Source organism: Leptidea sinapis, chromosome 1 (assembly GCF_905404315.1).
Source record: "Leptidea sinapis chromosome 1, ilLepSina1.1, whole genome shotgun sequence".
Lineage (NCBI taxonomy): Eukaryota > Metazoa > Arthropoda > Insecta > Lepidoptera > Pieridae > Leptidea > Leptidea sinapis.
Window position 1 is genome coordinate 23,590,982 of NC_066265.1, and position 15,916 is coordinate 23,606,897.

A 15,916-nucleotide genomic window follows, 5' to 3' on the forward strand; every position below is an offset into this window, starting at 1 on the left:
AAGGTTTCAGTTTCCCACGTCCCTTTTTTGTATGGAGGGGAGGACAATCGAACTTACAGGTCAGCTGATGTTAAGTGATCACCGTCACCCATATTCTGTAGGTTTGCTATACCATTATCACAGGATTGATACCAGCGAGCTCTTTTTTGAAGTTACCAATGTTGTATCGTCCTGGAAAACCACACAAGACAGCTGATTCCACACCTTGGTGGTATGTGTAAGAAAGTTCCTTGAAAACCATACTCTGTAAGAACACCACATAGCCAGATAGTGGGGGTGATGGGGAGTGACCGTCTTCTTCCGCTAGCATCAAAGTTTTCATACATCTTTTGTTTTTGGTACTATGCGATACCTCCGTTCCAAAGAGAAATAAACATGTCTCATACCTCTGAAATTCAAATATTTTTATTCAGAATAGTATTCAAAATCACTTATTGAACGTCAAAAATTCCTACCACCCATTCAAAATAGACTGCCTCAGACCTGAGAAGAACGAGCACAAGAAACTAAGCTGTATTTTTTTATAAAAAATATAGATTACAATGTGTGCCTAAGGGTTTCCGCTTCATTTTCAGTCTCTGGTATCATTAAGAACATCTTTTATGTTATAATAAGCTTACCCACACAAAGGTTTTTTAACAATTCTTTTAAATTTCGTAACACATTTATTTTGTACATTTCCCGGCATCATATTGTAAAAGCATATAAATCGCCCAATAAAAGACTTACTAACTCGACCGAATATAACAAGTTTATCTTTGTTCCTCGTGTTAACATTATGATTGTCACAGTTTCTAGCGATTTCATTAATCTGCTTATAAACATATAGAATATTATCAAGAATATATAGAGAAGCAACAGTAAAAATATCTATTTCTTTAAATTTTTATCTACAGCGCATAAATAAATTAAAATTTGATTTTGTTCCAGGACCTTAAAAACCACCGCGTGGAGGATACTTCAAGCCCAAGTGACATTAGCATAGTGACAAAAACTATTTAGTGCTTAACACGACTGTAGTGCTACCTACAAACAATGTGTGTGATTGGAATGCTCATGTGAATAGTGTTAGATCATATTTTAACGGGACTAATAATTTCTCAAACCTAATTTGAAGAAAATCGTATGTAAAATACATACGTTGAGACGTTTTCTAGTAATATTTTATTGTGCTTGATTGTCGAATTTACGACTTCATTATAAACTGTTAATAAGAATAGGTATGTTGATATACTATAATATAATTTACTATAATATATATGTGCGCCTGTTTGTCTAGACATAATATGTTAAACACTGTAAAAAAAATCAGATGGTTTGTGCATACCAATGATTCGCACATTTAACTTTAAGTGTTAGAAGTGACGTCAACTGACTATTGGAAATTGTACTTAACATTCTTAGGCCCTTTAATTATACTCAATGTAAACCAGTGTCTAACACTTTCCACGAATACATTAAAAGACTAACTGGATAGTTTTTTTTTCATATTAAAGTCGATTTCCTAATATGCAAATATTGGGTTTGAGCAGGTTATCAACTGTAAAGTAGATCCTGTAGATGAAGACACAATCTGAGAGTTGAACAAAGATTTGTGAACATTACGTCTTTCGAACGGTTAGCTCAAAGGAAGAGCGCTCGTACGGAACGCGAGAGATGGCGGGTTTGAATCCCACATCGTTCATAAATTTTGTTTTCAAATTAATTTGTAGAAAGTTATAACTTCGTCTATACTAATATTTTAAAGAGGAAAGATTTAATTTTTTGTTTGTTTGCATTGACTAGGTTCCGAAGCTACTGAACCGATTTGAAAAATTCTTTCACTGTTGAGAAGCTACACTATCTCCGGGTGATATAGGCTATATTATATTTTCAAAAAAAATTATAATCATTACTTAAACTCCAATAATGTGATCCAAGGTGTAAAAAAATTACCATGCGCTGCGAAAATATTGATGATAGATTAAAATAATTTACCACGACTCTGCAGAACACATCATTATTTACAAAGTGTCGCGACAGCATATGTTATAAGTGTTGTTTTACTTGGTACTTTTAATTGGAATAAAAGCGTCTGCTGTTTGTAAGAAAGTCTGTGTAAATTATTATTATTTTATAGTTATTTATGCAACTGTTATATAATGGGGTATTAAAACACGAATGTGGGTTTATCAACAGTTGCATACAAGACTTTATCTACACCCATAATATGAATCCTCTTTAAAATATTCTGAAACAGTTAGTTTACTGCTAACATTAAAAAGCCAGTCCTAGTAACCATAATATCATCCAAAGGAGTGTTATTATGAAGACGGATGATGTAATTTTGTAATGAATTTCATTACAACACTCGTTTGGATGATGTAATGGTTATTAGAAACTGGGTGTTGGATGAGCTGAAATAATAAGGAGTGCCAAGGAACACATTGGCACTATTTAAATCAATATAACTTTAAATTCAACAACAAAATCGAGATTTTTAATGAGGGGATCATCCAACCACAAGAAGCAACCGTCCAAGAACATGATGCATGCATGAACCAGCCATCGCTTCTCTCGACCATATTTTAAGTAAGGGAACGACCCACGCACACACACGTCTGCTGGCTCAGTTGTCAAATAAATACGAAAATACATTTGATACAACCAAGACTTAACTTGAAATAACGGCATGCATACAGATAATTAACAATTATTGGCAATGAGGTTCATTACAATACGTTTGGAAATCACCTTAATTTTATGAGGTGACCTTTTTGTACAAAGCTTACTGGTGGATATTTACTCGATAATATGCGGGACATACTCTTGGCCAGTCGTGGTTGCTAACTATGGGCCTGATATGAAAGCTCACGGTTGACAGGTGGCAACGGAGAGGGCTATGCATAGTTTCGGAGTTTACCTGCGAGATCGAATCAGAAATGGGGAGATCCGTAGAAGAACCAAAGTCACCGACGTAGCCCGAATTATTTCTAAGCTGAAGTGGCAATGGGCAGGATACGTAGTTCGATAGACAGATGACCATTGGGGCAGTAAAGTTTTCGAATGGCAACCTACTGGAAGACGCAATGTTGGTAAGAGTTAAGGTCCCCACAAGATGGACGAATCTGTTCTGGATTGTAGGAATAGGTTGGATGAGTGCAGCGCAGGACCGATCATCGTAGATATCTTTGGGAGCCTTTGTCCAGTAGTGTATGTCTTCCGGTTGAAATGATAATAATGATGAAGTAGCACAAGCAATCAAACTTTCAAATAAGACCTACACTTATGTATCACTTATCTTATCTATCACTTATCTTGTCTCTCAGTTGTCTTGACGGGGGAATATCGTGTTCCAAATAGCTGTTTCACCTGATTCCTGCCACCCAATTCCACCTTAGCACGACACGCCACAAATTAGGATATCATCCCCACCATCTGGATGTGTCCACAGTGCGGTTTTCAAGGAACTTTCTGCCACGTACTACAAAGTTGTGGAATGAACTTCCTTATGCGGTATTTCCGGCACGATACAACATGGGTGCCTTCAAAAAAAGCATGTCCAGCATCCTTAAAGGCCGGCAACGCTCCTGTGATTCCTATGGTGTTGCAAGAGAACGCAGTAAAAACTTAAAAATAATGGCATACAACGTGAAATGTATAAAATAATACATTTTGTAAATTAGGTCCGCCAGATATCGTCGAGTGCATTTTGGTTTGGATAAACGCCAAGCGTTATCTTTACTACTAAAATCTACCAAAAATATAGCATTTTAAATTTTGTTGTGCAATATTTTAAAATAGAAGCTGGCAGCCAAATTTAGGTAACGTAACACATTTGCTTTTGAATATTATATGAATGTTTGACGTTGACTTATTTCAAAAACTTCGTTCATGCTTTTTATATTGCTTGTGAGTTGTGTGCAGTGGGAAAATTTCATTTGTGAATTATTTAAATCTTTTCAAATTATTAAAAAAATATATATATTAAATCATTTTGTGAAAATAATAGAATAAGTTGAATATTTGTAAGTTGCATGAATTATACTAAGTTTAATCGATAGTCTTTAAATGCAGTGAAAAATGCTAGAAATTCAATTTATCGGGATTTAGTATGTTCAATACAACGTAAATAATTATGATTTAATTGATAAATTGTCTTGTGTCCCTCTGAACTTTGTATCTATATAATATATAACTTTTCTCTAAATAAATTTGAATATTTACTTGGAACATAAATTTGATTAATATACTGTTATTTTTGACTAGATGACGTAACTATGGATCGGAAGTAAAAAAAAAACTCTTCCTTCTAAATTTATAAGTATTTGAATCAAATCGAAATTGTCATCCATGACATTGTGCTGAGTCGTGAGCTTTCTGTCTTTATAAATATAACTTCCTTGCAAATTGTTGAAATGTTACACATAAAAAATCTTTAGATATTTATAAATAAAAAGAAATTTTATATTACAATGACAATGTAAGATTTTGTTTTAAACTATATTAATGAGTATTTCCCGAATCATTAAGAAAACGAATTCAAAATGGCGCAGGTAATCATTCTATCTCACTTGCACCACTCTTTCCCTCTAATACACATGCGTGAGTAGAGTATGCAGAAAAAAATACCAAACTTGTCATTAAAAAAAACATTGTGGAATATAAAACTTTTGTTTTACTGACCGTAACTATCAATCGAAGTAAAAGCCGACATTTTGGATTCATTTGTTTATTGACTCACACTATATTATCTTATGTCCCATAGCACAGTCAAAACATAAAAGATAATCGAAGTGTTTGTTTTACAATTTGTAGCGTCAACTTTGCAGATATTCGATATATTCATGGAAAATACTTATTTGTGTGATTTCCGTTTAATGTCCTCTTCCGTACTAGTAATATAGCAATTTAGTGTAGATAAAATAATAAATTAAATAAGACATTTTAAATAACATGTAATTCTTATGTCTATTATGAAAAAAAAAACAGTTGTAATTAATGTATTTGTAATAATTGATAAATAGTTTATTGATATGAAGTTAGATTTTATAATATTGTAACGCTTGTTGTTGAATATTAATTAACATTAGTTTGTTGTTGAACATAGACTTATGTATTACATTTTTTAAATCAAGATTTAATTGAGGCATCAACGCACAACACACGCGATTGTAAATGCATTTCATTACTGTTATATTATATATTATGTATATACATATATAGATATTTAAATATTGTATTTGAAGCAAATAATAAACAAGACACCGATGAAATGGTAGCAAAAACCGTACCAAATTCTTTTGTTACTTTTTGACCAGTCTCGTTTTTATGTCTACAATTTTTTTGCGTCATAATTATTATACAAATAACATTAATGGTATTGTCAAAATATTCATATAAATAATATCGTCTAAATTTGTTTCTGATTAAAGTTAGTGTATGGGGTAATTAAATATATCCCATCTTGATGAATCTCATCGAATGCAACATATAAAAATAAGATTTAATTTCAGTCTTTATTTGGTTATATGTATCATGTTATGCAACTTGTAACAATTTCAACTTGTGATATGTTTAAAAATAATTGTGAGACTTGAATGTTTGCATAGCTAAAAAAAATATTTTACAATTTCGGTACATATTATTTCGGTAAAGATTAACTTAATATAACAATTATTAATTGTAAGCAACGTAATCATTCTATATAAATATTTAGTGATTTCAATCATTTGTGTTTATGTGCACAATTGCTTCCATTCTAACACTCCATTATTAGTTTTGTAACTATCACGATTTTTAAGACTATTAGCATACAGTTGAGTCGAATCAGAGCCTGAACTATGTACAGATATCGCGCGAGTTGAATGCAGAGTGCAGGATTGCGATAGTGATGTGATCTTATTATAATTGATGACCATAATAATAATATATTTATTTGCAAAAAGCATAGTATACAATGGTGTTTAAATATTATAATAATGAGCTTATGTTTTGCAAGCACTATTCCTAGCATGCAAATATTTAACTACAATGAATATCAGAATTTCATTCTTATTATTAAATAATATAGAATTTAAATTTTTAATGCTACTCGGTAACTTATTATAAACACAAACACAATTATATACACAACTTTTATTATATTTAGTCAGTTTTGGAACATCATGTAGAACGAGTATTTGTGCATCACGACATAATCATGAGTGTGTCAATAAATTTAGGCAATGCTTCAAGTTTACCATTATAAACTAGGATAAAATGATAAAAAAAAATTTCATCATTTTAACCTCATTTAAATCACAAATTTTTTCTGGCTTTCTTCAACGCACATGTCTAAAACATTTTTTGCTATTTCTCGTGCTTGGCGATGAATATAAACTCGTTTTTTTTGGAATGGAACCAGATGGACTCAGATCAGTTATTACTAAACTCAAAAAAATAACACAGGATCGCATATTTAGTATCAACGATATAACACGGTACGATAACGGACGACAACGGTACAAGACTATATTATAGGTGGACAAATTCAAATTCAAATTCAAATTCAAATATTTTTATTCAAAATAGGATTTAAAATCACTTATTGAACGTCAAAATCTACCACCCATTCAAAAGAGACTGCCTCAGACCTGAGAAGAATGGGCACAAGAAAGTCAGCGGGCTTTCTTTTTTTTAATATAAAATGTGGATTACAATGTAATATCGTACAATAAACATTTATAATTAAAGAGCCTGAGGGTGTTCGCTTTATTCCCAGTCCGTGGTGTCATTAAGAAAATCGTTTATGCTATAATAACCTTTCCCACACAAACGTTTTTTAACAATTCTTTTAAATTTCGTAACACATTTGATTTGTACATTTTCTGGGATCATATTGTAGAAGCATATACATCGCCCAACAAAAGACTTACTAACTCGACCCAACCGAGTAGTAGGCACAACAAGTTTATGTTTGCTCCTCGTGTTAACATTATGAATGTCACAGTTTCTAGAAAATTCCTCAATGTGCTTATGAGCATACAAAACATTATCAAAAATGTATTCAGAAGCGACAGTCAAAATGTTTATTTCTTTAAATTTTTCTCTTAATGATTCTTTAGGACAGCGGCGGGAGATCCTCCCGCTCTTAGTGCCAGGCCCCGACTGCATTCAATTCGCGCGCTCACTGTACATGATATATAGTTGTTGTTTTATATTGATTGAAAAAAAACGGAAAAAAAAAGAGAAAAATTCTCCAAAAGAAAGAGAAGGGATGCAAGAATATAGAGAGATAGCACACAAAGAACACAGGTTAGGCACTCCACTATTCAGCTCACAAAGGCGAGCTGCGCCGAGCGCGTCCAAATGATGTCGATGATGTATAATACGCTGTTCAAATCAGAAATACGAGATATTCGTAAGTTACGTCCTAACACTGCGACTTATTACAGTGCTGTTACTCGCCAGGCTGACTCGTTTGCTTGCTGTGACACTAGTCCTACCTACCAACCACTTACTTAAGAATACCCCGTCACAATGAAGCATGTTTAAAAATCCCTCAGCTACAGTAATTTTTCTGTTATTAGTTTGAATTGTACTCCATTTTTTTTAATGAAAAATAATATATCGTTGGCAAGTCAAAGTTCGTATATAATAATTTTAACCTTAGCAGCTTTCCAATAAGACTAAATATGCATAGTGCTAAATAATTTAGTGGAATTGTTAACAGACTGATAGGATTTTTAAAATACCCATAAGTTTCATCTTGATTCCTAATATTTGCGCGTTTTGTAACTCATAATAATGCGTGGATTAGAATTGTTAGTAGTTTTTGATGAGTAATTTAATGTTTTCTTTTTACTCGTTTATATGTATAAGATTTATTGTTTACTGAATTCGCTGTTAAAACTGCTTATATAATAACTAAAATGATTAATACTAGGCTTGGTATATAAATGTTAAAATAAATTGTTTATAAGATTGAATGATAAAATCCATTGAATTTATTCTAACAAGAATTTAATTGTAAATTATTGTAATGTTATAAAAAAAAATGCTTACTCTAGTGGCTTCAGTTTATAAAATGGTTAGATGTGGATTCTGTAAAAATAGATATATTTGTGTGTTTAGACTAACAATTGAATATAACGAGATATATTAATATTATAGATATTTGGCAATTGTTGAAATCTAGAAATTTGTGGAGGCGGAATTCAAACTATTTATATCTATGTACTTATTTTTATGTTTATAGATAAATATACTAGTTAGTATTGTTTAGTGTTATTTATGATGGCATAACCCAAAGATTTTTACCTTGATAGAGAGATTAAGGTAAATAGCATGAAAATTTAACTATAAGTAATAATTAAGTATCATTATTAGGTTTAAATAGCATTAATTGCAAGTTTTTATATGGGCTGAAAAAAATAAATAATCATCATATTATGTTAAAATTGCGATTTACGAATTGCAAATATGTGAATAATAGATTCATTCTTATTTTAGTTAATGGTAAATATAAAATATTTATACCATATTATCATTCAAAATTTGAATTGTGAAATGAAAAGTAGCTTGGTATGGTTTTATTTAATTAATCTACACTCATGCTTTAAATCTTCTATTAAAGATTCTAAAACAGTAAGCTTATTTCCAACATTAAAAAAGCCTGTCCTATTAACCATTACATCATCCAAACGAGTGTTGTAATTTTGTACTGAATTTCATTACAACACTCGTTTGGATCATGTAATGGTTATAAGAAAATTGGGTGTAGATAAAGTTTTGTATGCAACTGTTGATAATTAGGTATTAAAACACTCATGTGATACTATTACCACATTCGGCTTCGCCTCGTGTGACAAACCCACATTCGTGTTTTAATACCCCTTATTACACAACAGTTGCATAAATAACTATTACTTTATATCTTGAATGTAATATTTTTCCTTTTAATTAATCAAGGCAGCTTTATATAACCTTTAAAATCAATTATAAATTGACTTAGACTACGTTTCAGATGTGAGTCTTTGTTAAACGCCTAACACATATATATACCGTTTCTTATATTTTCATAGTCATACATTTGGTTGGAGAAAGCTACTTTTATTAATTTTAATTCAAAATTTATGTTTATATAGTCAATTAATGTTAATATAAGCTTAAGAAGCCCAGCTACTGATTAATAAATTGATATGCGTGAGAAAAAATAGTTTTATTGCTTATACTAACCTAAATATTATGTGCAAATAATATTTACTCCTATATACTCCTTATTATATTATATACTCCTTATTATTTTATCTCTTTTATCTTAAAAATCACTGCGAAAAAAAAGTATTATTAATATTTGAAAAACCAGTTTAAATAAACTGTCTTCAAAAACCTGTCAAATAGAAATATGTTTGTCGTTCAAAAAAAGGCGAATTTTTTAGTCTAACTGCTTTTTATTGATCCAACATTTCCAAAACATAAAAACACGATTATTCAAGAAAATCATACTTAATTTTTATAAAGTCAGCGCGTCTATATAGACAAGACTTTAAAAATGATAAAAAGTGTAAAAAACAATAGTAGGATGAAACCCTCTTCCATGTCCAATGAGTTTCATCTCATCATAAATAACCTTTCATTACATTATCACATTAATATACATAAAGGTTTAAGTAATAACTTAATCTTTTCTCAAGTTAAACAATTTCAATATTAAACTTATCACTTCTGTGGGGCGTTCCGAGACGCACATGTTTTTTTATTTTTCAGTGTCCTAGCGGCGCTCTCACACAGTTAACTGGAAGTGTGGCTATTCACTTTTCCAGTTTACGCAACCGCTTGTGTTTGTACGCACTTCTGCGCTACAAAAATACAAGCGTGGCGACGGCGCGGCGTATGAATGCATCTCACATGGTCCGCTTCACGGCTAGTCGCCATCTTGTTTGTTCGAAGTTCGAACTGGCGATTAAGTTTGCTTGGCGCGTGAGTTTTGATGAGTTTGATATATGAGTTTGTTTGTTTGAGTTGCACTGCCGACAGTGAAGTACCTATTTGTTCTTCAAATTGAACAAGAAGCTATATGGAATTAAGAAGCCAATATTTAAAACACAACAATAGAAATAATTAGGCAATATTTTAAAAGTTCTATAACAGGATGAATCCAGTTTTTTTGGTGGGACCAATCTCCAATACGCTTTGTGGTCCAACCGCTTAAGAGTAACACGATTCTATTGCGTTTGGCCGCCATTTTCATTCTGATATGAATGATATTTATTACATTGGAATTACAATATCATACAAATTTTGCAATTTACAAACCTTAAAATTTTGCAATTTATAATATTTTATACAACTTCTTAAAAAAGTCCACAAATTCTCAAAAAAAAAGTTAAATTAAAATTGTTAACCTCCATTTTTCAAACTAAGCTATGGGCCACCAACTAAAAAAAAAATTATCAGTTTAGCAAGCACTTTTATTGTTAAATTAGCATTTGTAGTTTTGCAAATAAAGTGAATTAAAATTTTACAAATAATGTCTATGCTTGCTGACAACCACTTATTATTATGTACCACACGATTTTAGCCTCGGTTCTATTTTCAGTTCCAATGTAGTTAGTCGATCGTCAATACGATCGTACAAATTGTGCAATGTTTGAAGAGTTTGCGCAGAACTTTTGAATACCGAGTAATGAACCGTTCTAAGCCATTCCAAGCTTAAACTTCAGATGTTATTTAAAATGTAATAGGTAAATCTTGTTTCTCCTTCTATCAAAGGCAAATAATTTATGTCCCTGTCACCTTAGATCATTTATAGCAATTTATACATCTACATCACTGACCTCCAATATAACTGGTCTAGCGGCTGTCAAAGTGCTTTTGTGCCTGTTTGATATTCGCCATTGTGGCGCTGTTGGCTATGTAGCGAGATTCTGCAGTACTAAGACTATTAAAGACAACCTCAGCAAACATTGATAGATGGTGGGAAACTATCTACAAAAAAAATGTGTACTTTATTACGTTTGATTTAATTTGATTTTGATTTTTGAAGTATAAATAACATGGAAAAGGAACGAAATTAATTAAATATGTAAAAATACTTCAAAGTATTGTACATTCCTTTGCAGCCATTTGTATTATGCGTCAAAATTAGTTCTCTGGACACTTTCTAGTGGCGCTTCAAATAGGCACAAAAAATTTGCTGTCATACATATGTAACAGCCTGTACAGTGGTCTTTATACAGGTCAGTGATCTAGATAGACTGTAACAGCTGTGAAAACGTCGAAAAAAATTTAAGTTGACTGACTTAACCTCTATTTTGGGCAATGCACGCACGCATTAACACAAAGTGACGTACAAATCAAATCAAAAATAAGAATATTTTTTTATTTCATACGTAAATTACACTTTAAATATGTCTTTTTTTTCTTACAGCTCATGTGGAAGCTAAATTTCATAAGAGAAGAATGAGCAAGAAAGTCTAAGGTTGCTCTTTTCAAAACAGAATAGGTATTAAAAGTTCTTAGTTTTTATGTAATTTACAAATCATTTTTATTTACAATATAATATGCAAAGTGATACAACAGAAATACTCAAACATCAAAAACTAAATGGCTTAAAAGTAAGTAAAAAAAAGTAAATTAATAATTATAAACACAAGAGTTGTTGAGTACAGTAAATACATCAATCCACACATACCGTAAATAAATAAAGGCATTATGAGCATTTTAATAAATTAAATATATAATAACTTCAATTTTACGATTATTAAATAAAAGTAATAAAAAAAACATGAAGCAGACCTCCCGGTAACAAGAGCATCAAGCCACCACAAGTAGGGCCCGTTCACGAGCATACATATCGTGGGTGTAAGACGTACGATGTTACGCACACTAAAGTAATAAACTGGACCATAATCTCAATTTAAATACTTAATAAAAACAATTTTCAAAAACGCAGAAGTATGTGGAAATTGGCTCTGAATTTGGCAATTCCAATTCGATATTATTCGTGAATGGCAACACAGAGTCAAGTTATTTCAATTTAGGTCAGGACCCTCGGGAGAGGCTGGCTGGCCGTCCGCCGATAAAACACCTTATTTTGTTGATAACCGTCTCGTACCAAATTTTATGTCGACTAACAACTTTCCAAATATTTTGACATGAAACGACAATATCGTAAATATAGCATTGTAATTTAGATAAAAGTACAATTAAAAATAATTAAAACGTTGTGATGAAATAATAAATATTTTCCCAGAAGCCGGCTTTGTTGCACTAAATTTTATATATTTTAATCCGCTTTTAACAGCCGCGAGAAATATATTCGTAAGTCAGTTTCTGGTAACTGTAGTATCCTAAAGATGGTTTTGAATTATATTGTGAACATTTCAATTGAATTCAAGGTATAATAGCTAACAAATTCTTTAGAATTTTTACCTGTAATTTTTTATCCATGTAGTTTTTTGATTCAATACTTTTTTTTTATCAGATAATAGCCGCGGAAAAGTTCGGACTTTTTTTATCTAAAATGGCTACGGGACCCTGGCTTTAAGTTGCAAAGTGGCTTTACTTGCTCATCGTATACCTTATCGTACATAATATTTGATCGAAGATACGTAAAATTGATATTTTACGTATTATAGTTATATTTCAATCAAATCTGTCAAACTGAGGTAACGTTAATCTGGAAGAAGGGCCCTTAAACTAGAAAACATTAATTATAAAAACATGCAAATAACAACTGCTCCAAACACATGAATATACAAAACATTTTCTATGGAAAAGGAGGACAAATGAGCGTACGGGTCACCTGGTATTAGTGGTCACCGTCGCCCACATTCTCTTGCAACACCAGAGGAATCACAAGAGCGTGGCCTTTAAGTAAACTCAAATCAAAATCACTTTATTCATGTGTGTCAAGGAAATGACACTTATGAATGTCAAAAAAAAATATTTTTTCTTATTGAATCTACCGCTACATCGTAAAGGGCTAATGAGAAGAAGTAGCAAGAAATTCATAGCCACTCTTTTCAATCCAGATTTATATTTTGATTGTTTTACAAATCATTTCAATTACAATATAATATGTAAACTGATGCAACAAACATACTCAAACGTCAAATAGTCAATGCCTTACACGAGTAAGTCAATAAGAATAAGGAAGGTGTACACACTTTTTATGAAGGTACCCATGTCGTATCGAACACCATGCAAGGAAGCTCATTCCACAGCTTCGTAGTACGTAGAAGGAAGCTCGTTGAACACTTTGGATGTCCGCTACACATCCACATGGAGGGGATGATAGGTTAGGTTAGGTTAGGGAATGAAATCCTAAGTTACTTCGCGGAAATCCATAATTATCCAAATGTTTTAAGTTTTCTTAAGTGTTAATTCCGCTAATGTTCTCTACACCGGGCATCCTCAGGACATGGTGCCTCTCCAAACTCTAGCACAATACATCTTTGTCTTGTAAAGAAAAACTTAAGAAAACTTAAATCATTTGGATCCTAATTTGTGGCGAATCTTACTAATTATAAATCGAAGTTAAAACTATATAGTGTGACTAAAATGCTAATTCGCCTCAAACGTGACCTACCAGTGTATTCTACAATAATCATGTAAAACAAACAAATCCATCAGAATGTACAGACACGTCAACATCTTATTAGTGTACCTAGAGAGCGCGTCTTGCATACTGAACGAAATTAATTCGCGACACTTGAACCGAGTCACTACGTGACTGTAATTGTTATTTCTGTTGCTGCTCAGCTTCATGTAAAATTATTGTTACCTAATCCAAACACTCATGCAATAATTACAAATTGTTGAATAAGGAAATGATTTCTTCTAAGTTATTGATTTATTTCCAATATCTGGACGACCGAGCCTTGCTCGGATTTTTAGCAATGTACTAAACTTGAACAATAGCATAAACAAACTCTCACTTTTACAACCAATTACAATCTGCCAAGTCAGAATTAGACATAAACAAAAATAGCTAAAACACGTCACAACAATACAAAAAATATTTGTAATGTTAAATACATTAACGATAGTCATAACAAAATGCTTACAGAAGACAGAGACATTAGCAATAGATGGACAGAGTATTACAAAAAGTGATTATCCGTATAACGTATCCAATCCTAATTACAACTACAGCAGGCCTGAAACAGTACAAGGGCCCCCTCTAGAAATATCAGCCGTAGAGGTAAAGTTGGCAGTACAGCAAATAAAAAATAACAAAGCTCCAGGTCCATATAAAATACTAGTAGAAGTCTGGAAGAAGCTGAGATAATGGAGTAGTTTGGCTACAACAACTATTTAACAAGCTGATTCGGGGATACCCCATGCCAGACTCGTGGCGTAATAGCTATCTCATACATACATTTTAAAAGTGGAAGGGAGATGTTAGAGAATACAGTAACTATCGGGCCATAAAACTAATGTCACAATCACTAAAAATTTGGGAAAGAGTGATGAACAATAGATTGAAACATTTAATAAATGTAACGCCAAATCAATGTGGTTTTGTGACAGAGAGAAGCTCCCCAGATGCTATTCAAACGGTTCGGATACTACTTGAAAAGGCTAAATCTAATAAATCTAATCTCCATATGGTTTTTATAGACCTTGAAAAGGCATTTGATCATGTCCCACGTGACCTCATCTGGGAATCACTGAGGCAACAATATGTGCCTGAACATTACATTTATCTCATACAAGACATGTACAAATCTGTTTCCACTCAAGTCCTGAGCCCAGCAGGAAAAGGCGAAGCATTTGAACTTGAAGCCGGGATTCATCAGGGATCTACACCTAGCCCATTGCTTTTCAACACAACTATAGATTATCTCACAGAGCACTGTCAAAGGGTTCTGCCGTGGAATATTCTTTATGCAGACGATGTGGTTTGATCTCAGATAATATAAACGAGCTCTACAATAATTTCAACTCCTGGATAGTTGCACTCGAGACAAACGGCCCCAAAATTAGTAGAAGCAGGACAGAACACATGTCGTGCGTTTTTGATGACGTTACAGATGCAGACAGTATACATATTTCTATAGGAAGTATGGTACTGCCCAGTCTAAAACATTTTAAATATTTAGGATCTATTATCAGTAACGAAGGAAAAATTGATAAAGATGTCACTCACAGAACAACAACTGGATGGATGAAGTGGAGACAACTCACAGGCGTTATGTGTGATGGAAAGATGCCGCTACAAAACAGCTATAAGACCTGCTGTTGTTCGTATCTGAGTATTGGGCGACCAACACCTACATAAACTGCACACGACAGAAATGCGCATGCTGCGCTGGTCTGCGGGTGTCACACTTCTAGACAAAATCCGAAATGAGTACATCAGAGGAAGTTTTAATGTTGCGCCAATAGTCGAGAAGGTCAAAGAGAAACGCTTAAGGTGGTTCGGTCACATTCAAAGGCGCCCAGACGATCATATGGTGAAGCTTGCCCTAGACACGGCAATAAAGAAGCGTACGCGTGGAAGACTAACCGCCACCTGGTTGACGACGGTCCAAAGAGACTTGAAAGAAGCTCATTTAATAGCTGACATGGCGCAAAACCGTGCCGAATGGAAAAAAAAAGGACAAGGAAGACCGACCCCGAGTAAATGGGAAAAAGGTCTAGGAGGAAGAAGAAGTACTAAACTTGGACAAAAAAAAACAAATAGGTCACCTGGATTCGAACCGGGGTCTTCTGCTTTTCGGATCCGTGATTGGATGAGAGTCTGGTTTTTATACCTAGAGTGTGAAGGATGGATCGGTTGGTGCGGAATGCTGTCCAAGGGATTTGAAGCATCTTCCTCCAGCACCACATCTTAAAGACATCAATCCAATCTCTGTCATACTTCTTTAGTATCCAAGTCTCAGCCCCTAATAGCTAAGATAGGCGTAAGTCCAGTAACATATTATATTGTACTCATCACCGACAC

General features: G+C 32.9%; 2 protein-coding genes across 4 annotated transcripts in view; both read left to right on the forward strand.

Annotated features, from left to right (window-relative positions):
- The window catches only part of LOC126973092 (glutamate receptor-interacting protein 1), a 358,500-nt gene extending 349,324 nt beyond the window's left edge, over window positions 1-9,176 (forward strand). For all 3 annotated transcript variants that reach the window (XM_050820346.1, XM_050820262.1, XM_050820406.1), the window contains one exon: window positions 931-9,176. In XM_050820346.1, coding sequence (XP_050676303.1) covers window positions 931-1,002 — 72 coding nt within the window. In that variant the 3' untranslated portion in view covers window positions 1,003-9,176. The remainder of the gene's footprint in view (window positions 1-930) is intronic.
- A 5,262-nt stretch (window positions 9,177-14,438) lies between these two features.
- On the forward strand, window positions 14,439-14,876 carry LOC126964922 (uncharacterized). The gene has a single exon (XM_050808250.1). The coding sequence runs from the start codon at window positions 14,439-14,441 to the stop codon at window positions 14,874-14,876; it is 438 nt and encodes a 145-aa protein (XP_050664207.1).
- Window positions 14,877-15,916: the final 1,040 nt, after the last annotated feature.

Coding starts and splice junctions, on each gene's coding strand:
- LOC126964922 (XM_050808250.1), top strand. CDS start 14,439: ATGAACAATAGATTGAAACATTTAATAAATGTAACGCCAAATCAATGT.